Here is a 20,599-nt window from a genome sequence, read left to right on the forward strand (position 1 = left end):
CCCGCACTGTCATCTCTGGAGTTCCCCAAGGGTCTATCCTCGGCCCCCTCCTCTTCCCCATCTACATACTGCCCTCGATGACATCATCCACAGATGTGGGGTCAGCGAGAGCAAGGGGGAAGAGATTGATAGACTGAGAGAGGGCAAGATAGACAGATAGCGAGTGAGAGATCAATAGAGAGCGAGCGACAGAAAGGGCACAAAACCTATAGAGACCGAGAGTGTGCGAGATAGAGAAAGCACGTGAGATTGAGAGAAAGAGATTTATAGACCAAGAGTGTACACGATAGCTAGAAATAGATAGAACGAGATCGACAGAGAAAGAGATCGATAGAGGAAGGGATTGATAAGATAGAGATAGAGAGCATGCGAGGGAGAGAACGATCAAGAGAGTTCTATACAGACTGAGTGTGCGAGACAGCAAGAGATCATGTGACAGAGAATGCGTGAGACAGAGAGAGAGGGGGTAGATAGATAGAGATACATCTGGAGGGTATAGATAAATAAAATTAGTTAACGTATTATAGAAAGGTCATGAAAACCACAGAGCGCGCAGTGTAGGTTCGTCAGGATTATATAAGGATGGGAAACAAGAGTTATGAGGGGAGACTTGAGATACTGGAACTATTTTCAAAAGAGCAGAGAAGGCTAGGAGATTTAAGAAATAGTTTTTAAAAAGATGGAACAGTTTTGACACAGTAAATCGGGAAAGACTATTTCCTCTGATTGAGGAATCAGTAACAAGGTGTCATCAATTTAAAAATAATCACTGAGAGTGAGGAAAAAGGCGAGGGAGAGATTTATTTACAGAGTTGTTGGAGCATGGAATGCTTTACGACAGGGAGTGATTGAGGGCGAGACCATTGCAGCTTTTGAAGAAAGATTGGACAAATATTTGAAGCACAGAGAGCTGTGTGTGGGGAGAAAGTGGGGTAGCGGGATTAGTTTTGGATTGTTCCAGCAAAGAGCTGGTTCTTTGCTGCAGTTGTCGAAAATCATGGCTGGAAAATCCTCATCTGGAATACACTGTCGGAAACTGGAAGCAGATTCAACAGTAACTTTCAAAAGCGAATGGGATATATACTTGAAAAGGAAAAATGTGCAAGGCTATGGGGAAAGAGATTAATTGGATAGCTTATTCAAAGAGTCGGCACAGACATGATGGGCTGAATGGCCTCCTTCTGTGCTGTACGATTCAAAGATTCTAGGTTAGTGTGACCATATTTTCTAAAGCGATTCTGGGGACGCACAGTGTGGGAGCACAGCAAAGCAGCCAGGACGGAAAATGTAGGTTGAGCAGCACAGCGCGGGAACATTTTTTAGCCGCCGATATTTTTTTTAAAGTAGTTGCACACATACACGACAAACGCAAAACAAATCTAACAAATCTGCATAGAATTACTGCGGATGTGACGTCACACTACTGAAGCGCATTCAGACACGTTTGCCCCCCCCCAACCCAACCCCAGTAACTGCGGTCACATCTGACACCCCTCTCCCCAGTGACTGTCACACCTGACCCCCTCCCCACAAGTGACTGAGGTCATACAATCATAGAAATTTACAGCGTGGAAGGAGCCATTTCAGCCCATCGTGTCCGCACCGGCCGACCAAGAGCTATCCAGCCGAATCCCACTTTCCAGCTCTTGGTCCTTAGCCCTGTAGGTTACGGCACTTTAAATAGTAAGTGTTTCTGCCTCTACCACCCTTTCAGGCAGTAAGTTCCAGACCCTCACTACCCTCTGGCTGAAGAAATTTCCCCTCATATCTCCTCTAAATCTCCCCCCAATTACTTTAAATCTATGTCTCCTGGTTGCTGACCCCTCTGCCAAGGGAAACAGATCCTTCCTCTCCACTATCCAGGCCCCTCATAATTTTATACACCTCAAATCAGGTCTCCCTGTACAAATATGTTGCATCAGTCTTCACGGTAGAAGACACTAAAAACATCTCAATAGTGGATAATAAAGGGGCTATAGGGAGGGAAGAACTTAATATAATCACCATCACTAATGAAGTAGTACTAGGTAAAATAATGGGACTAAAGGCGGACCTAATGGCTTACATCCTCGGGTCTTAAAAGAATTGGCTGCAGAGATAGTGGATGCATTGGTTGTAATCTACCAAAATTCCCTGGATTCTGGGGCGGTCCCAGTGGACTGGAAAACCGCAAATGTAACGCCCTGATTTAAAAAAGGAGGCAGATAAAAAGCAGGAAACTATAGACCAGTTAGCCTAGCATCTGTCATTGGGAAAATGCTGGAGTCTATTATTAAGGAAGCAGTAGTGGGACATTTGAAAAAACATAATTCAATCAATCAGAGTCAGCATGGTTTTATGAAAGGGAAATCATGTTTGACAAATTTGCTGGAGTTCTTTGAGGCTGTAACAAGCAGGGTGGATAAGGGGGAACCAGTGGATGTGGTTGATTTGGATTTCCAGAAGGCATTCGATAAGGTGCCACATAAAAGGTTACTGCACAAGATAAACGTTCACGGGGTTGGGGGTGATATATTAGCATGGATAGAGGATTGGCTAACGAACAGAAAACAGAGAGTCGGGATAAATGGGTCATTTTCCAGTTGGTAACTAGTCGGGTACCGCAGGGATCAGTGCTGGGCCTCAACTATTTACAATCTATATTAATGACTTGGATGAAGGGACCGGGTGTAATGTAGCCAAATTTGCTGATGATACAAAGATGGGTGGGAAAGCAAATTGTGAGGAGGACACAAAAAATCTGCAAAGGGATATAGGCAGGCTAAGTGAGTGGGCAAAAATTGGCAGATGGAGTATTAAATGGGAAAATGTGAGGTTATCCACTTTAGCAGAAAAAATAGAAAAGCAAATTATAATTTAAATGGAGAAAAATTGCAAAGTGGTTTAGTACAGAGGGACCTGGGGGGTCCATGTGCATGAAACACAAAAAGTTAGTATGCAGGTATAGCAAGTAATCAGGAAGGAAAATGGAATGTTGGCCTTTATTGCAAAGGGGATAGGCTATAAAAGCAGAGAAGTCCTGCCACAACTGTACAGAGTAATGGTGAGACCACAGCTGGAGTACTGCTTACAGTTTTGGTCTCCGTATTTAAGGAAGGATATACTTGCATTGGAGGCTGTTCAGAGAAGGTTCACTAGGTTGATTCCGGGGATGAGGGGGTTGACTTATAAAGGTAGGTTGAGTAGGTTGGGCCTCTATTCATTGGAGTTCAGAAGAATGAGAGGTGATCTTATCGAAACACGTAAGATAATCAGGGGGCTCGACAAGGTGGATTCAGAGAGGATATTTCCATTTATAGGGGAAACTAAAACTAGGGGACATAGTTAGAATAAGGGGCCGCCCATTTAAAACTGAGATGAGGAGGAATTTCTTCTCTCAGGGTTGTAAGTCTATGGAATTCACTGCCCCAGAGAGCTGTGGAGGCTTGGTTATTGAATATATTTAAGGCGGAGATAGATAGATTTTTGAGCAATAAGGGAATAAAGGGTTATGGGGAGCGGGCAGGGAAGTGGAGCTGAGTCCGTGATATTATAAGAACATAAGAACTAGGAGCAGGAGCAGGAGTAGGCCATACGGCCTCTCGAGCCTGCTCCGCCATTTAATACGATCATGGACTCAGGTCCACTTCCCTGCCCACTCCCCATAACCCCTTATTCCCTTATCGGTTAAGAAACTGCCTATCTCTGTCTTAAATTTATGCAATGTCCCGGTTTCCACAGCTCCGAGGCAGCAAATTCCACAGATTTACAATCCTCGGAGAGAAGAAATTCCTCCTCATCTAGGTTTTAAATGGGCGGCCCCTTATTCTAAGATTATGCCCTCTAGTTCTCGTCTCCCCTATCAGTGGAAACATCCACTTTGCATCCACCTTGTCAAGCCCCCTCATAATCTTATACGTTTCAATAAGATCACCTCTCATTCTTCTGAACTCCAATGAGTAGAGGCCCAACCTACTCAACCTTTCCTCATAAGTCAACTCCCTCTTCTCCAGAATCAGCCTAGTGAACCTTCTCTGAGTTGCCTCCAAAGCAAGTATATCCTTTCGTAAATATGGAAACCAAAACTGTGCGCAGTATTCCAGGTGTGGCCTCACCAGTATCCTGTATAACTGTAGCAAGACTTCCCTGCTTTTATACTCCATCCTCTTTGCAATAAAGGCTAAGATTCCATTGGCCTTCCTGATCACTTGCTGGACCTGCATACTATCCTTTTGTGTTTCATACACAAGTACCTCCAGGTCCCACTGTACTGCAGCACTTTGCAATCTTTCTCCTTTTAACTTGCTCTTTGATTTTTTTCTGCCAAAGTGCATGACCTCACACTTTCCAACATTATACTCCATCTGCCAAATTTTGCCCATTCACATATGTCTATGTCCTTATTAAATGGCGGAGCAGGCTCGAGGGGCTAGATGGCCTACTCCAGTTCCTAATTCTTATGTTCTTATGTTTTTAGATTCCCCTCAGCCTCTTGTTCCAAAGAAAACAGACCCAACATCTCCAATCCTTCCTCAAAGCCAAAATTCTCCACTCCAGGGAACATTCTTGTAAATCTCCTCTGCTCCCTTTCCAGTGGATATACATATTTCCTGCAATGTGGTGACCAGAACTGCATACAGTTCTCCAGCTGCGGTCTAACCAGTGGTTTATACAGTTCAGGCATAACCGTCTTGTATTCCATGCCTCGACTAATAAAGGCCAGTATTCCATATGTCTTCTTAACCCCGCCTTATCTGCCTGGCCTGCTACCTTCAGGGATCTGTGGACCTGCACTCCAAGGTCCCTTTGTTCCTCTACACTTTTCAGTGTCACACCTGAACCCTTCGTCTGCAACTCCCCCCAGCCCTGCAATGAGGTCACTCGACACCCCCACCCCTCCCGTTACATAGGTCACACCCAACCCCCCCCCCACGCAATGGCCGAGGTCACACCGACCTCCGCCCCCCCCCGCCCCTCCCCCACTGTGACTGAGGTCACATCTGACCCTCATTCCCCCACAGCATGTAGGATTAGTCCACCCGTCCTTCCCCCGTTGACTATGCCCAGGCCTGTCCCTCACCTACTCCGGTTGCCGAGCTCTCAGGCATTTCCGGCACCAATGAGCCTTGCTGGAAACTCAAACAACAAACAGCACATGCACAGCAAGACCGCCCAGTCACGCATGCACAGTAAGTCACTCGGCCATTTTACAAGTTGTTGTGTAATTTTAACTTAGAGCCACCAACTGGCAACTCATTTGGGTACACTCATTGCCCGGGGGGGGGGGTACACTCTCTGCCCGGGCGGGGAGAGGCACACACACTGTCCGGGGGGGGGGGGGGGGGGTACACACACTGTCCGGGGGGGGGGGTTACACACACTGTCTGGGGGGGGGGGGTACACACACTGTCCGGGGGGTACACCGGGGATAAGTTTTGTGAGCTAGGGACTCTTACGAGAATATTGTTTGCCTGGGGACAGAGTCCCTCATCCAAGGGACTGTCCCTGAAAAATTGGAACGTATAGTCACCCTATTCTAAGTGCAATGCAAGACTTAATAAAAAATGGAATGTTTCCCACTCAACTGCAAAAAACATTAAAATGCCACTTCTAAACACTCAAACTGCAGGCTGCCCTCTGTTTCCACCCCCTCAGAAAGACGCCTCCCTCATACGCACCAGAACTTTCCCGCTCCGTTTGGCTTCGATCCTTCTTGGGAATTCTGTACACCTCCTGATTAACAAAGACAGCAACATTAGAAACAGGCATTTATATCAAACCGTCACATCTCAAAGCGCTTCATGCACAGCAAGTTGCTTAGCAGTGCAATGGTTGTGTGGGGAATGTGGCAGTCATTTTGCTCAGAGCAAGGTCCCACAGACAGCAGTGGGGCAAAGGATCACTTAATCTCTTTTAGTTGAGTGACAAATGTTGGCCAGGATAGCGAGATATCTCCCCTACTCTTCTTCAAATCAGTGCCATGGGATCTTTAGCATCCACCAGAACAAGCAGACAAGATCTCGATTTAACATCTCATTAAAAGAATGGCGCTTGTCGCAATGTAGCACTACCCGAGTATTGGAGTGTTAATCTAGACTGAGTGAAATGCAGCACTCCCTCAGTATTGGTGTGTCAACCTAAACTGTGATCAGCATTCCCTCAGTATTGGGGTATTAAACTAGACTGTGGCCAAAGTTTACTCGGAATATTTGACAGGCTTAAAGCTACATCCTTGAACAGCAAAGTTGGAGACCAAGTGGTGCAAACACCTCAACCACTACATGAGACATTCATCATTCTCTACTCCCCTCTCTCTCCTGACTCCTGCTGCATATGGCTCTAGGAGCTGACAAGCTCTTTAGTACCTAACCTCAATTGGCCTAGAAAGAGACAAGGTTAGCAAACTCTACAACACTGGGAGGGGGGGGGGCCGGGGGGGGGGCCATCAGAACTGAGCCTGACCCTGGCTTCACCTTTTACCTGCACAAATGCACTGGACAACAGAGAATAAGGATAAGGACGGGGAGCGGGAGACCTGGCTATTTGTTGTGCCCTCCCTTCTCCGGCTGAATCGAGGCCAATTGGAGCATGCCAGCTCCCACCCTCAGCCCAGACCATGGATCAAACCTGGGCCTTCTGGTGTGCCGGGCTCATTGCTTTATTGGGCAGGGCCTTCACCCACTGAGCGACCAGGGGCCCTACCTTTAAAACAGTTGGTTTTCTACGTGATGCTGAATAAAGTAAGCCTATTGAACAGAATGATGCACTTTATAATCTATAAATGGTCCAATAAATCTTGTGTTATGCATGCATTTCCTATCCACAAACCACACTTCTTGTTGTCAGTGAAAATCACTTGCAGCGTTAGGTCCAACGCAGAATAAAGGGTTTTCTCAGCAGGTTCATTGTGGCGATCGGTTTGTAAACAGGGCCCCGTGATGTTGCAGTTGCAGGCTGGGGCCAGTAGGCAGCGCTGTGGCCCCACTACATCCCCTAACCCACGCTGAGCAAAACAAGCGAGAGCTACGAGTTGTTGTTCTATTATATCGTGCAGTGCATCAATGATTTTCATCACTGAGGGCCACTTTGTGGTGGGGGGGGGGGGAAATCCCTCTTTTCCCTACAGGGCTCTTACCAAGAGGAACATGGGAACTGCTAGATGAAAGAAGACCATGCTCCATCTAAGTTTTTAACTAATCATAGCAATCAATCTCCGTCAATTAGTTTACAACAGACCCAGACACGAGGTGAGGAAAAGCCCCTGTGGTGGAGAACTTTGGGAACCATCGTCAACTGTTGCTCCCTAGCATGCTGCACTTACCAAAGTTAGGCCCCAAATTACTGTATCACAAAACATTATTTTTTGAAAGCAATCTATCGAACTTGCATCTGATTGAATCAACACTAACTGCTTCCACCATCTCCGTCGGGAGCCTGTTGGTCAGGCGCTCGCTGAAACATTGTTTCTGCAGATTATTTCGGACTTTACTTCCCTCCAAGTGCCAACACCCACCTTCAGGTCCTTCCACACATCGAGGAGCTTCGTGGCCAGCTCGCTCACATCCTCGATTTTGCAGGGCTGCTCCTGGCTTCGCTCGCTCTCTGCGTCAGACACCCCTTCCTCTTCGTCCTGCGACGGCGTTTCCACCAAGGCCCCCTCGTCCAGCTTGGTCCCACTGGTTGTTTTTGAGGTGGGATCTGTCTCTGGGGCCTCCCCGTCGTCGGCCGGTGGCTCCTCCTCATCCGGCGGAAGACAGGCCGACGGTTCGACGGCAGCGACAGCCTCCTCCTTCACGTCTTTGACTTCAATCTCCCCGTCGGAGGCTTTGCTGGTGTCCGACAGCCCGCTGTCCATGCTGTTCTCGCTCATGATCTTCAGCCGCCGCATCACCAGTTTTTTGGGGGTATCGCTGTCGGCCTCGCCGCTCTGCTTCAGCGCGGGATCCTGCGTGTTCAGCGGCGTCTGTGCACGCGACGTGTTTTCACTTGAATAACCGTCTGCCTCGCTGACCTGGGGGGCGGATGCCTTTGTCTGGGCCCAACGTTGAATGATGGGCAGGAGCTTGCTTTCCTCCAACATGTTCTTGGTGGGGATTGGTAACAGCTCCAGGGTCTTCATGATCTGTGAAGACAAATGGTTAACAACTGTAGTCAGGGCTGCTCCCTCATTCCAACTCCCTTAATCTTCATTGTGTCGGATAGAGACTGACGACTGGAAAAGGGTAGAAATTCCTTCCTTTTTAAAACCCAAGCGTCATCATCTCCCCGCAACTCGTTCCAACGTTAGTGGAGGCCCTGCATGTGGGCCCTACACCCAGCATTGCAGAAAACATCTCCCAATCCCCCCAGGACTCAACCAATTCCCAATCAAGGCCAACTTCTTTCCCAATCTAAAGTACCGCTGAGCTGGGACATAGAAAGACAACAGTTCAGTCTTCTTCACTTGGTACCTCCCTCTCCCTCCAACTGTTAACCACACTTGAGGAAGAATGCCAAGGCCTTGGAGAGGGTATAGAGGAGCTTTACTAGGATGATATCAGGAATGGCAGACTTCAGGTATGCGGAGAGATTGGAGAAGCTGGGATTGTTCTCCTTAGAGCAGAGAAGGTTAAGGGAAGACCTGATAGAGGTATTCTATTGCTTGAGTGGAGTATAAACGCCGGCATGGACTGGTTGGGCCGAATGGCCTGTTTCTGTGCTGCATATCCTGTGTTATTTTATTCAAAATGATGAGGGGTTTTGAAGAGCAAGTAGGAAGAAACTGTACTCTCTGGCAAGTGGGTCAGTAACCAGAGGTCATAGATTAAAATAATTGGCAACAGAACTACAGGGGAAATCAGGAGAATTTTTCCATACAGAGTGCACTACTTGAAAGGGTGGCGGAATCAGATTCCATAGGAACTTTCAAAAAGGATATTGGAACATGTACCTAAAAGAGAACTGGTTTGTAGTGTTATGGGGAAGAGACTGGAGTGTGGGACTAAACCGGATAGCTCTTTCAAAGAGCCGGCACAGGAACGAAAGGCGGAATGGCCTCCTCTGTGCTGTACGATTCGATGATTCTAACTGCCCAAGTGTGTGAGGTGGAGTTTACCAATTGGGAGAACACGCTCTGCGATAAAAATAGAAAATGCACAACAGTATCTGCCCGCTCCCAGCCCAGATCCCTCCATTTTATCACTGCGCTCTCAAAAACCGGCTCAGCATCGTCTCGTATAATCCTGGGGAAGTACAGCATAGATTAGATATAGATCATGCTTGACACATCTTCTAGAATTTTTTGAAGATGTAACTAGTAGAGTGGACAAGTGAGAACCAGTGGATGTGGTGTCTTTAGACTTTCAAAAGGCTTTTGACAAGGTCCCACACAAGAGATTGGTGTGCAAAATCAAAGCACGTGGTATTGGGGGTAATGTACTGACGTGGATAGAGAACTGGTTGGCAGACAGGAAGCAAAGAGTAGGAATAAACGGGTCCTTTTCAGAATAGCAGGCAGTGACTAGTGGGGTACCACAAGGTTCATTGTTAGGACTCCAGCTATTTACAATATACATTAATGATTTAAACGGAGGAATTGAGTGTAATATCTCCAAGTTTGCAGATGGCACTAAGCTGGGTGGCTGTGTGAGCTGTGAGGAGGATGCTAACAAGCTGCAGGGTGACTTGGACAGGTTAGGTGAGTGGGCAAATGCAGTATAATATGGATAAATGTGAGGTTATCCACTTTGGTGGCAAAAACAGGAAGGCAGAATATTATCCGAATGGTGACAGATTAGGAAAAGGGGAGGTGCAACGAGACCTGGGTGTCATGGTACATCAGTCATTGAAAGTTGGCATGCAGGTACAGCAGGTGGTGAAGGCAGCAAATGGCATGTTGGCCTTCATAGTGAGAGGATTTGAGTATAGGAGCAGGGGAGGTCTTACTACAGTTGTACAGGGCCTTGGTGAGACCACACCTTGAATATTGAGTACAGTTTTGGTCTCCTAATCTGTGGAAGGACATTCTTGTTATTGAGGGAGTGCAGCGAAGGTTCACCAGACTGATTCCCAAGATGGCAGAACTGACATATGAAGAAAGACTGGATCGACTAGGCTTATATTCACTGGAATTTAGAAGAATGAGAGGGGATCTCATAGAAACATAAAATTTTGATGGAATTAGACAGGTTAGATGCAGAAAGAATGTTCCCGATGTTGGGGAAGTCCAGAACCAGGGTCACAGTCTAAGGATAAAAGGGTAAGCCATTTAGGACTGAGATGAAGAGAAATTTCTTCACCCAGAGAATTGTGAACCTGTGGAATTCTCTACCACGGAAAGTTGTTGAGGCCAGTTTGTTAGATATATTCAAAAGGGAGTTAGATGTGGCCCTTACAGCTAAAGAGATCAAGGGGTATGGAGAGAAGGCAGGAATGGGGTACTGAAGTTGCATGATCAGCCATGATCATATTGAATGGTGGTGCAGGCTCGAAGGGCCGAATGGCCTAACTCCTGCACCTATTTTCTATGTTTCTAGAGTGAAGCTGCATCTACACTGCCCCATCAAACACCCCCAGGACAGGTACAGCACGGGTTAGATACAAAGTAAAGCCCCCTCTACACTGTCTATCAAACACTCCCAGGGCAGGTACAACAGGGCTAGATACAGAGGAAAACCATCTCCACACTGTTGCATCAAACACTCCCAGGTATTTCAAAAGCAAAATACTGTGAATGCTCGAAATCTGAAACAAAAACAGAAAATGCTGGAAATACTCAGCAGGTCAGGCAGCACCTGTGGCGAGAGAAACAAAGTAAACGTTTCAGGTCGATGACCTTTCGTCAGCGTTCTGACGGCAGGTCACATCCACCTGAAATGCTTCTCTGTTTCTCCCTCCACAGCTGCATAGGACGAAACCCCTATCGGCTGGTCTAAAGATAGTTATGGCCATGGAAGGAGTGTTCACGTTGCCAGACTGTTAATCAACCTGCAAGGGAAGAGTGTGAAGGTAAGAAAGCAACGAGTGCTCGCTGCCGACAATGAGTGTAATTTTCCTGCACTATCTTTCACCTGGACGAGCACAAAATCCACACACCAAGTTTTAAAATCCTGCTGACATGAGCTGTGTGACAATCAATTACTCAGTGTGCCTTTTTAATTGCCTCATGTTAATGTTAGAGCTCTCTCTGCTGGTGGAATGCCAGTATTGCAGCATCCTACTCATGCTCCCAGATCCAACAGACTTCACTCCAACATTCCCTGTGGGAATGTACGAATCCTTAGCTCAACGTACTTCGGTCTGAAGCTTAATATTGTTGCTGGAGTTCCCCCGGCTATCACCAAGCTCAGTCATCCAGATCCAAAGCAGGGACAGTCCATGATATTCCAGAAAGGATTTCAAGCAACTTTGTGAGTGCGTGTTCTGAAAAATAAATACACACGGTAACATCTTGGTTTAAAAGAACTCCCTCACTCCGTCAATCTTTTCTTCGTAGTGTTGACCTGTTTGCCCGCTCCTCTTCCGCGACCCCCGCAATTGATTCTCGGGATGAGGGCATCGCTGGCAAGGCCTGCATTTATTGCTCATCCCTGCTAGCCCCGAGATGGTGGTGGTGGGCCTTATTCTTGAACCGTTGCAGTCCGTGTGGTGAAGGTGCTCCTACAGTGCTATTAGCTAGGGAGTTCCAGGTGTTCTAGAGCCAGTAGTAGCGGTTTGATACAATGGAGTGGCTTGCTAGGCCACTTCAGAGGACAGTTAAGAGTTAACCACGCTGGCATGGGGACAAGTCACATATAAGCCAGACTGGGTAAGGACGGCAGTTTCCTCCCCTAAAGAGCATTAGTGAACCATTTGGGTTTTTATGACCATCCGACAGATTCATGGTCACTTTTAATGATACCAGCTTTTTAAATTTCCAAAAGTTAAAAAAAAAATCTGAATTCAATTCTCAAACTGCTACAGTGGGATTTGAACTTGCGATCTCTGAATTACTAGTCCAGTAGCACAACCGCTACACTACTGTACCCGAGACATTACTTCACTTTCGGAGAAGTAATCGGCAGTAAGATTCGAGTGACCAAAGGTACAGACTCGTACCCAATCTCCATCGCACAGTACTGGCAGCTAGTAATCGTCCATGGATTGACGTCAAGCTTAAGGTTTTAACTCAGTCCGCACCCACCCACCCGCCATCGCCTCGGTCACACCCCCCCTCCCCACTACTCCAAGCCCTTCTTCTCGTTACCTGTATAATCTTGAGGCAGGTCAGTTTCTGCTCCATCGTCTCTATCCGGACCATCAGCCGGGTTAAGCTGAGCACGTGGTCAGAGTCGCACAGTCCGTCGCCATTCTCCAGGAAGGCCTCCAGCTCTTCATCCACCTGACAACCGAGAGGAAAGAGGAGCTTGACTACTTGGCTCGAGTAATAGCGCAGCCTGTGTCAAAGGCCGGGCCCGAGTCCCTCCTCCTCCTGAACCTCCCAAGCACTCACGCCAGTTAAAAGGGACGCCAATGCCGTGGCACCACAGGAGGACGATGGGAGGTTACAGATGCATCATTTGTGTGGCTCCCCTGGGTGGATTAAAGGACAAAGGAACCATGTGGTGTGGCACTGAGCTGCACAGGCCAAGGAAGGCCCAGATCAATCTGTACGGAGTTAACTGATCACAGCCAGAATAACAATTGGGCTGCTATACTTACTAGCAAATTTATAAAATCGAACTCAAATTTTCAATGCCATGGAGAGATCTGAACTCCGGTCTCGAGATTTCTAGTCCAGTAAAATAACCACACCACCGCACGATGCCTCAACTATAGTCAAAGAACCTACTCACACATACCGTCTACGATCATGTAAAATAAATTTCCACTCATGTAAGGCACTGGAGGGTGTCTGGTGTCCGTGGAAGCCGGACCCCTGGGCTTTGACACGGCTCGGCAACTTCAGGAGAGGAGGGGAGAAATCCGGAGGGGAGAGCGGGAGAGAAAAGTAAGCTGCAACTCATATGGTAAAAGTCGTGTCACGGGCGGGTTCATAGCGATACTCACAGAGTCTTTCTTCCGGGACCGATCCTTGTCCTTTAGTTTAACCTTCCCTCCGGCAGCCCGGATGCTGACCCGGTTTTCACCGCCCAGGTACCCGCGGCAATTTGCCGATCCGCAGAAACATTTCTGAGCCTCCTTGCTGCAGTCAGGGAGACAAAAACATCCACAAGTAGCTGTTATAAGCTTACGGTCCAACCACAGATAGTCACCTGGGTACAATGCAGTTAAGTGATCTGAGCGTCTTGCGTTCAGGAGTGTGCCCACACGAACCAGAAGATAACTATCGGACCCCTCACTGATAGCGGTTTGATACAAGTGTGTGACTTCCTAGACCACTTCAGAAGGCAGTTAAAAGTCAGCTGCGTTGGTGTGGGACTGGAGTCACATATAGGCCAGACCAGGTAAGGGCTGCAGGTTTCCTTCCCTGAAGGACATTGGTGAACCAGTTGGGTTTTTACAACAATCCGACAACTTCATGGTCACTTTTACTGAGATCAGCTGTTCTTTCCCAAATTTGTTTTAAAACTGAATTCAAATTCTCAAATTGCCATGATGGGATTTGAAGTCCCTTTCTCTGGATTTCTAGTCCAGTAACATAACTGCTACACTAAATGGCACAGCCCTTAAATGCAGCCATCTTTCTAATGTCACATTTACAGTATATTTGGAGTTCTTGCCGGCCCATGCTGTTCCAGGATTTTGACCCAGTGTCGACGAAGGAATGGTGATATGTGTCCAAGTCAAGATGGTGTGTGACTTGGAGGTGGTGGTGTTCCCATACGCCTGCTGCCCTTGCCCTTCTAGGTGGTGAAGGTTGCGGGTTTGGGAGGTGCTGCCGAAGAAGCCTTGGCGAGTTGCTGCTGTGCATCCTGTGGATAGTACACACTGCAGCCACGGTGCGCTGGTGGTATTATATTGAGTGCGGTTTATATCTAAGTCTTTGATGCAATAGACAGTATTGGTTGGACTGTATTGGTTGGAGCCAGTTTAATTCTGGACACAGCAGATGTCACGAAGTACTCCAGCCACAGAGTGGCGTTTTTCCGATTGGACAGAAAAGAATAAAGAGAAAGCAAAACCAAAGAGAAAACCAGCTGCAGCAGAGAAGCCACAAGCATCCATTTTAGCTTACACTGTCTGTAGTTTTAGTGATTAAAAACGAACCTCCTGTTGTATTAAACCTTCCCAGAAGTACATTAATGTAAGTAACTTCTTCTCATCCAATTGTTCTGGAATTGTTGTATTTGTATGTGATGTACAGAAAGAGATAAGTAACTTCTTTTGATTACTGCTTGTATTTAATTGTTAATGTTGAGTTACCAGAATGTTAGATCTGTCTTTTATTCTTTATCAACAGTTTTCACACACAGTTATTAAAGGATTTGGATTCTGAAGCTCTGACCTTTGGCCATATTTCTTGGTGTAATGTTGAAGCAAGCTGGATAATCAGAGCTACGCTTGCGTTATGCTACGCTCTGACTGAGACCAGTACAAGGACTACTGTACAAGTGGAGTAAAAACAGGGCACTTCAGCCTGCTCAGCACATCTTACCCATATCTCTGAAACTGGTAATCGAAGGTCAGCTCTGCCCCAGCTGGAACCGTCTTAGTTGTGAAGAATCCGACCCGTAGTTGCCCGTTTACCGTCCACTAGAACAAACACAGATGACAGGAAATGAAAATTCAGTAGATTTTTGTATAGATACCATAAAGTAGTCACTTACAGGGCAAGGCTATCAGTTTGGCGCAGTGGTAGCACTCTCACCTCTGAGTCCGGAAGTCGTGGGTTCAAGCCTCACTCCGGAGATTTGAGCTCATAATCTTGGCTAACACTTCAGTGCAGAACTGAGGGAGCGCTGTACTGTCTGAGGTGCTGTCTTTCGGAAGAGTCGTTAAACTGAGGTCCCTGTCTGCCCTCTCAGGTGGACATACAAGACCCCTTGATACTATTCCAAGAGCAGGGCAGTTCTCCCAATTTCCTGGACAATATTTATCCCTTAACCAACACCGTCAAAAACGATGATCTGGTCATCGATCTCAATTTCTGGGACCTTGTTGTGCGCAGACTTCTGCGTTTCCCTACATTACAACAGTGACCACATTTCAAAAGTAATTCACTGGCTGTAAAGCGCTTTGGGATCTCCAGAAGATGTGAAAGGCTCTATATAAATGCAAGGTTTTCCTTTTAAAAGATGATCGACTAACTCGCGACGCAACATGTTGGGATGGTGTCAGTTCTTTTATATCTAACATACATCGGACTTTAAGGACGGGGTGGAGCAGGGAAAGGGCATGTATATTTCAGTGTTCCTTTAACCTACAATTCCTCCTTACTCACTTTTGCATGGCTCCTAACAGGCCCGAGTTTCAAGGAATGCACTGTACTCCACATTGAAGGCCTCTCGGATACATTCTAAAGTCCAGCAGCACAAGACCTGGCAATTATCTCAACGAGGCACACGAGCAGTTTAAGAGAGGCCTCCCCAGCTCAGCCGATGGCTCCGTGGGTACAGTCAATGTGGACTAGAACACTGCTGTCCAATAGAAATCACAAACTAGCCACAGCAACACCACTGCAGCCACTTGCACTGATTTAAGTAGAAACATACATTGAAACATACAAAATTCTGACAGGGCTCGACAGGGTAGATGCAGGAGGATAGAACCAGGGGTCACAGTCTCAGAATAAGGGGTCAGCCATTTAGGACCAAGATGAGGAGCAATTTCTTTACTCAGGAGTGTGAATCTTTGGAAATTCTTTACCCCAAAGGGCTGTAGAGGCTCAGTCGTTGAGTATATTCAAGGCAGAGAGCGATAGATTTTTGGACATTAAGGGAATCAAGGGATATGGGGACAGTGGAGTTGAGGTAGAATATCAGCCATGATCTCATTGAATGGCGGAGCCAGCTCGAGGGGCTGAATAGCCTACTCCTAATTCTTATGTTATGTTCTAAAACATCTCACACACAATACGGGTAAATGTATGTCATGTGTATATTTACTTAACAAACATTAACTAGCATTCAGTAACCAAGGAAGTGAACCACTCAGTCAGAAAATACTTGCATACTTAAACTTTATGTCTCATCATTTTACCAAACACACAAAAAGGTAAAAGTTTACATGCATATGTCATGCAAATATGAGTATTGTGGTCACATGCCCAACGACGATGTTTATTGCACATTTTTAAATTACTTATCACCATTAGCGACATCTGGATTCTCAATGAGACACACGTGGTGAGCAGTGAACGGATTGCACAGGACCAGAAGGTCCCAGGTTCAATTCCTAGTCCGCACTGAGTTGTGGGGAGGAGGGAAAAGAAAATCAGCCAAGGTCCCAACTCCTGAAACATTAAGCTTGCCAGAAAATAAGACAGAGACTTGAATTTATATGGAGCCTCTCTCAACCTCAGGACGCCCCAAAGCGCTCAGCAGCCGATTCATTACTTTGGAAATGAGTCACTGCAGTAATGTAGGAAACACACAGCAAGCTCCCACCAACAGGAATGTAATACTTTGTTTTAGCGATGTTGTTGAGGGTTAAATATTGGTGAACGTGTGAAGACAACTGGCGAGAACACAATAGTGCTCAGCTGTGAGGTCTTCCACAGCTGAATAGCCTACTGGTGGCTGAAGCCTTGGCTCACACAAGAAAAATGACCACTTGGGAGAGAGATTGTGGGGCTGCCCCTGGAATCATACTCCAACATCGCCAGGAAAAAAGAAACTTAACAAAAAATGGAAAAGGGCAGCAGGTGCACAGGCACACACCGTCACCTCCAAGTTCCCCTTCGAGTCTCACAATGTCCTGACTTGTACATATTATTACCGTTCCTTCATCATCGCTAGGTCAAAATCCTGGAACTCCCTCCCCAACAGCACTGTGGGAGTACCTTCACCACACCGACTGCCGCGGTTCAAAGCGGCAGCTCATCACCATCTTCTCAAGGGCAATTAGGATGGACAATAAATGGCAGCCTTGTCAGTGACACCCATGTACTGAGAATAAATATATATAAGAAAAGATCAGGAGCTGGAATCCTGGCTGATCTTCCCATCCAGAGGTAGCGAGGCCAATTGTGGCAGGCCAAATGTCCTAGCTGACAATAATTAACTCAGTGCAGACCGAGAATCCAATCTGGGCCTTCCTTGATCTGTATGGCTCAGTGCCACGACACATGGTTAATTTGCCCATAATCCCACCCAGTGAAGTCATACAAAAGTGATGCATCTTCTTCACCCTACAAGAACATAAGAAACAGGAGCAGGAGTAGGCCATACAGCCCCTCATGGCTGATCCAATCATGGACTCAGGTCCACTTCCCTGCCCGTTCCCCATAACCACTTATCGGTTAAGAAACTGTCTATCTGTGTCTTAAATGTATTCAATGACCCAGCTTCCACAGCTCTGAGGCAGCGAATTCCACAGATTTACAACCCTCAGAGAATAAATTTCTCCTCATCTCAGTTTTAAATGGGCAGCCACGTATTCTAAGATTATGCCCCCTAGTTCTAGTCTCCCCTATCAGTGGAAACATCCTCTCTACATCCACCTTGTCAAGCCCCCTCATAATCTTATACGTTTCGATAAAAACACCTCTCATTCTTCTGAACTCCAATGAGTAGAGGCCCAACCTACTCAACCATTCCTCATAAGTCAACCCCCTCATCTCCGGAATCAACCTAGTGAACCTTCTCTAAACTGCCTCCAAAGCAAGTATATCCTTTCTTAAATACAGTGACCAAAACTGTACGCAGTACTCTAGGTCTGGCTTCACCAATACCCTGTACAACTGTAGTAGGAAGACTTCCCTACTTTAATACTCCATCCCCTTTGTAATAAAGGCCAAGATTCCATTGGCATTCATGATCACTTGCTGTACCTGCATACTAACCTTTTGTGTTTCAGGCACCAGGACCCCCAGGTCCCGCTGTACTGCAGCACTTTGCAATTTTTCTCCATTTAAATAATAACTTGCTCTTCGATTTATTTTCTGCCAAAGTGCATAACCTCACACTTTCCAACATTATACTCCATCTGCCAATGTTTTGCCCACTCACTGAGCATGTCTATGCACTCCTCACACATTGCTTTTCCTCCCATCTTTGTATCGTTGGCAAACTTGGCTACGTTACACTCAGCCCCTTCCTCCAAGTCGTTAATATAGATTGTAAATAGTTGGGGTCCCAGCACTGATCCCTGCGGCACCCCACTAGTTACTGATTGCCAACCCGAGAATGAACCATTTATCCCGACTCTCTGTTTTCTGTTAATTAGCCAATCCTTTATCCATGCTAATATATTACCCCCAATCCCGTGAACTTTTATCTTGTGCAGTAACCTTTTATGGAGCACCTTGTCAAATGCCTTCTGGAAGTCCAAATACACCACATCCACTGGTTCCCCTTTATTCACCCTGTTCGTTACATCTTTAAAGAATTCTAGCAAACTTGTCAAACGTGACTTCCCCTTCATAAATCCATGCTGACTCTGGACTGAATTATGCTTTTCCAAATGTCCTGCTACTGCTTCTTTAATAATGGACTCCAACATTTTCCCAACCACAGATGTTAGGCTAACTGGTCTATAGTTTCCTGCTTTTTGTCTGCCTCCTTTTTTAAAAAAGGGGCGTTACATTTTCAGTTTTCCAATCTGCTGGGACCTTCCCAGAATCCAGGGAATTTTGGTAAATTACAACCAATGCATCCACTATCCCTACCACTACTTCTCTTAAGACCCTCGGATGCAAACCATCAGGTCCAGGGGATTTATCTGCCTTTATCTTTCTGACTACCATCTCCTTAGTGATTGTGATTGTGTTAAGTTCCTCCCCCTCCATAGCCCCTTGACTATCCATTGTTGGGATATTTTTAGTGTCCTCTACCGTAAAGACTGATACAAAATATTTGTTCAGAGTTTCTGCCATCTCTATGTTCCCCATCACTAATTCCCTGGTCTCTAAGGGACCAACATTTATTTTAGCCACTCTTTTCCTTTTTATATACCTATAGAAACTCTTGCTATCTATGCGAGAGGGACAGTTTGTTTTTCTCCCATCGTCCAGTAGGACAAGGTATTTGGAGCTGAGGACTGGGGAGGGACAGGGGGAGAAAGAGAGGGGAAAGTTGTGACCACATCAGCCCCTTCGCGCTTCCGTTCTCTCACCTTCTGAGTTTCGCAATTGGGCTCACAGCTGTGGTTCATGAAACGAGAACAGTTTCCTTTCAGAGTGGCATCGATGATCTAGTGAAAAGAAAATGAAAGCAAAGAAAAAGTGACTTATTTTCGTAAATGGAAACCACTAGTTGGCTTCACAACCACAAGCAAAGCAGCTGCTCATTTTACACAGGCACGCACACAAAAGTAGGATTCAGACTGGCTGAAAGTAAATCTGTAATTTAGGCCAATACACTGGTGCAGCTCTGAGCGAGTTCTGTATTGTCTATGCCCTCACCTCTTGGACTGAACGTTGAGCCAAGATTCCTGGTGTTAAAGATCTCCCGGTGTCCTGGCCAACATTCCATCCTCAGCTGGTACCGCCAAGAGCTATGTCACTTTAGCTCTCTGCGGGACTTTGGTGCTGCAGCATTTCCAAACAACACTTACTCCACTCGATTCATTGCGGGAAGTGAAGCTTTCTTCGGCAGCAACTCCCAAATCCGCGACCTTCCACCGCCTAGAATAACAAGCGAAGTAGGTGCATGGGAACTCCATCACCTCCCGAGTTCTCTTCCAAGTCACACACAATCCTAACTTGGACATACATGACAGCTCCTTCATAGCCTTTGGGTCAACATCCTAGAACTCCCAACCTAACAGCATTATGGGAGTTCCTTCACTGCAGGTGTTGAAGAAGACGGCTCAACACCTGCTCAAGGGCAACTAGGGATGGGCAATAAATGCTGGACATACCAGCGATGCCCACATTGCACAAATGGATTAAAATAAAAGTGATTTGAGATGTTTAAATGACAGGAACAGGTGCTTTGTAAATGGCTTCATTTTTCCCTTCCTTCTAAGGTTGTTACAGAGAAATGCGACAATACTTGCTGCGATGTGGAGTGATTGGGCGCAAGTTCACGGCGCACGCTAGTTTACAATCACGGACAGGTGGTCACTACGAGGAGGCACCGAGTGAAGACTAGGTGGACAGAGGGGAGAAAGAAAAAGACAATACCTTACTTTTCTTTAGAATTACCTGCTCCTTTCTTCAACACCACCTGACACAACACTAGGCCTTACAGACAGCAAGATCCAATGTCCAGCCATGGTCTCTTAGCTGATTTCAGCCAGGCCAACAGCTGGGGCAGGGTGTGATAGGAAGATCTTGCGTTATATAGCGCCTTTAGTGTGTCAGTTGTGGCTCAGTAGGTGACACACTCGCCTGAGTCAGAAGGTTGTGGGTTCAATTCCCACTTCAAGGACTTGAGCACAAAAATCTAGGTTGACACTCCAGTGAAGTGCTGAGGGAGTGCTGCACTGTCGGAGGTGCCATCTTTCGGATGAGACGTTAAACCGAGACTCGGTCTGCTCTCAGGTGGACGTAGAAAGATCCCATGTCACTATTTCGAAGAGGAGCAGGGGAGTTAGC

General features: G+C 46.5%; 1 protein-coding gene across 1 annotated transcript in view; it reads right to left on the minus strand.

Annotated features, from left to right (window-relative positions):
* setd2 (SET domain containing 2, histone lysine methyltransferase) overlaps window positions 1-20,599 on the minus strand; it is a 232,785-nt gene that overhangs the window by 135,852 nt on the left and 76,334 nt on the right. Inside the window, exons 8-14 of the mRNA XM_070887830.1 lie at window positions 19,174-19,251; window positions 14,555-14,652; window positions 13,006-13,141; window positions 12,203-12,337; window positions 11,251-11,379; window positions 7,493-8,101; window positions 5,658-5,712 (exon numbers count right to left, since the gene is read on the minus strand). Of these exons, the coding sequence (XP_070743931.1) occupies window positions 5,658-5,712; window positions 7,493-8,101; window positions 11,251-11,379; window positions 12,203-12,337; window positions 13,006-13,141; window positions 14,555-14,652; window positions 19,174-19,251 (1,240 nt within the window). The remainder of the gene's footprint in view (window positions 1-5,657; window positions 5,713-7,492; window positions 8,102-11,250; window positions 11,380-12,202; window positions 12,338-13,005; window positions 13,142-14,554; window positions 14,653-19,173; window positions 19,252-20,599) is intronic.

Source organism: Pristiophorus japonicus, chromosome 1 (genome assembly GCF_044704955.1).
Source record: "Pristiophorus japonicus isolate sPriJap1 chromosome 1, sPriJap1.hap1, whole genome shotgun sequence".
NCBI classification, from domain to species: Eukaryota; Metazoa; Chordata; class Chondrichthyes; family Pristiophoridae; genus Pristiophorus; species Pristiophorus japonicus.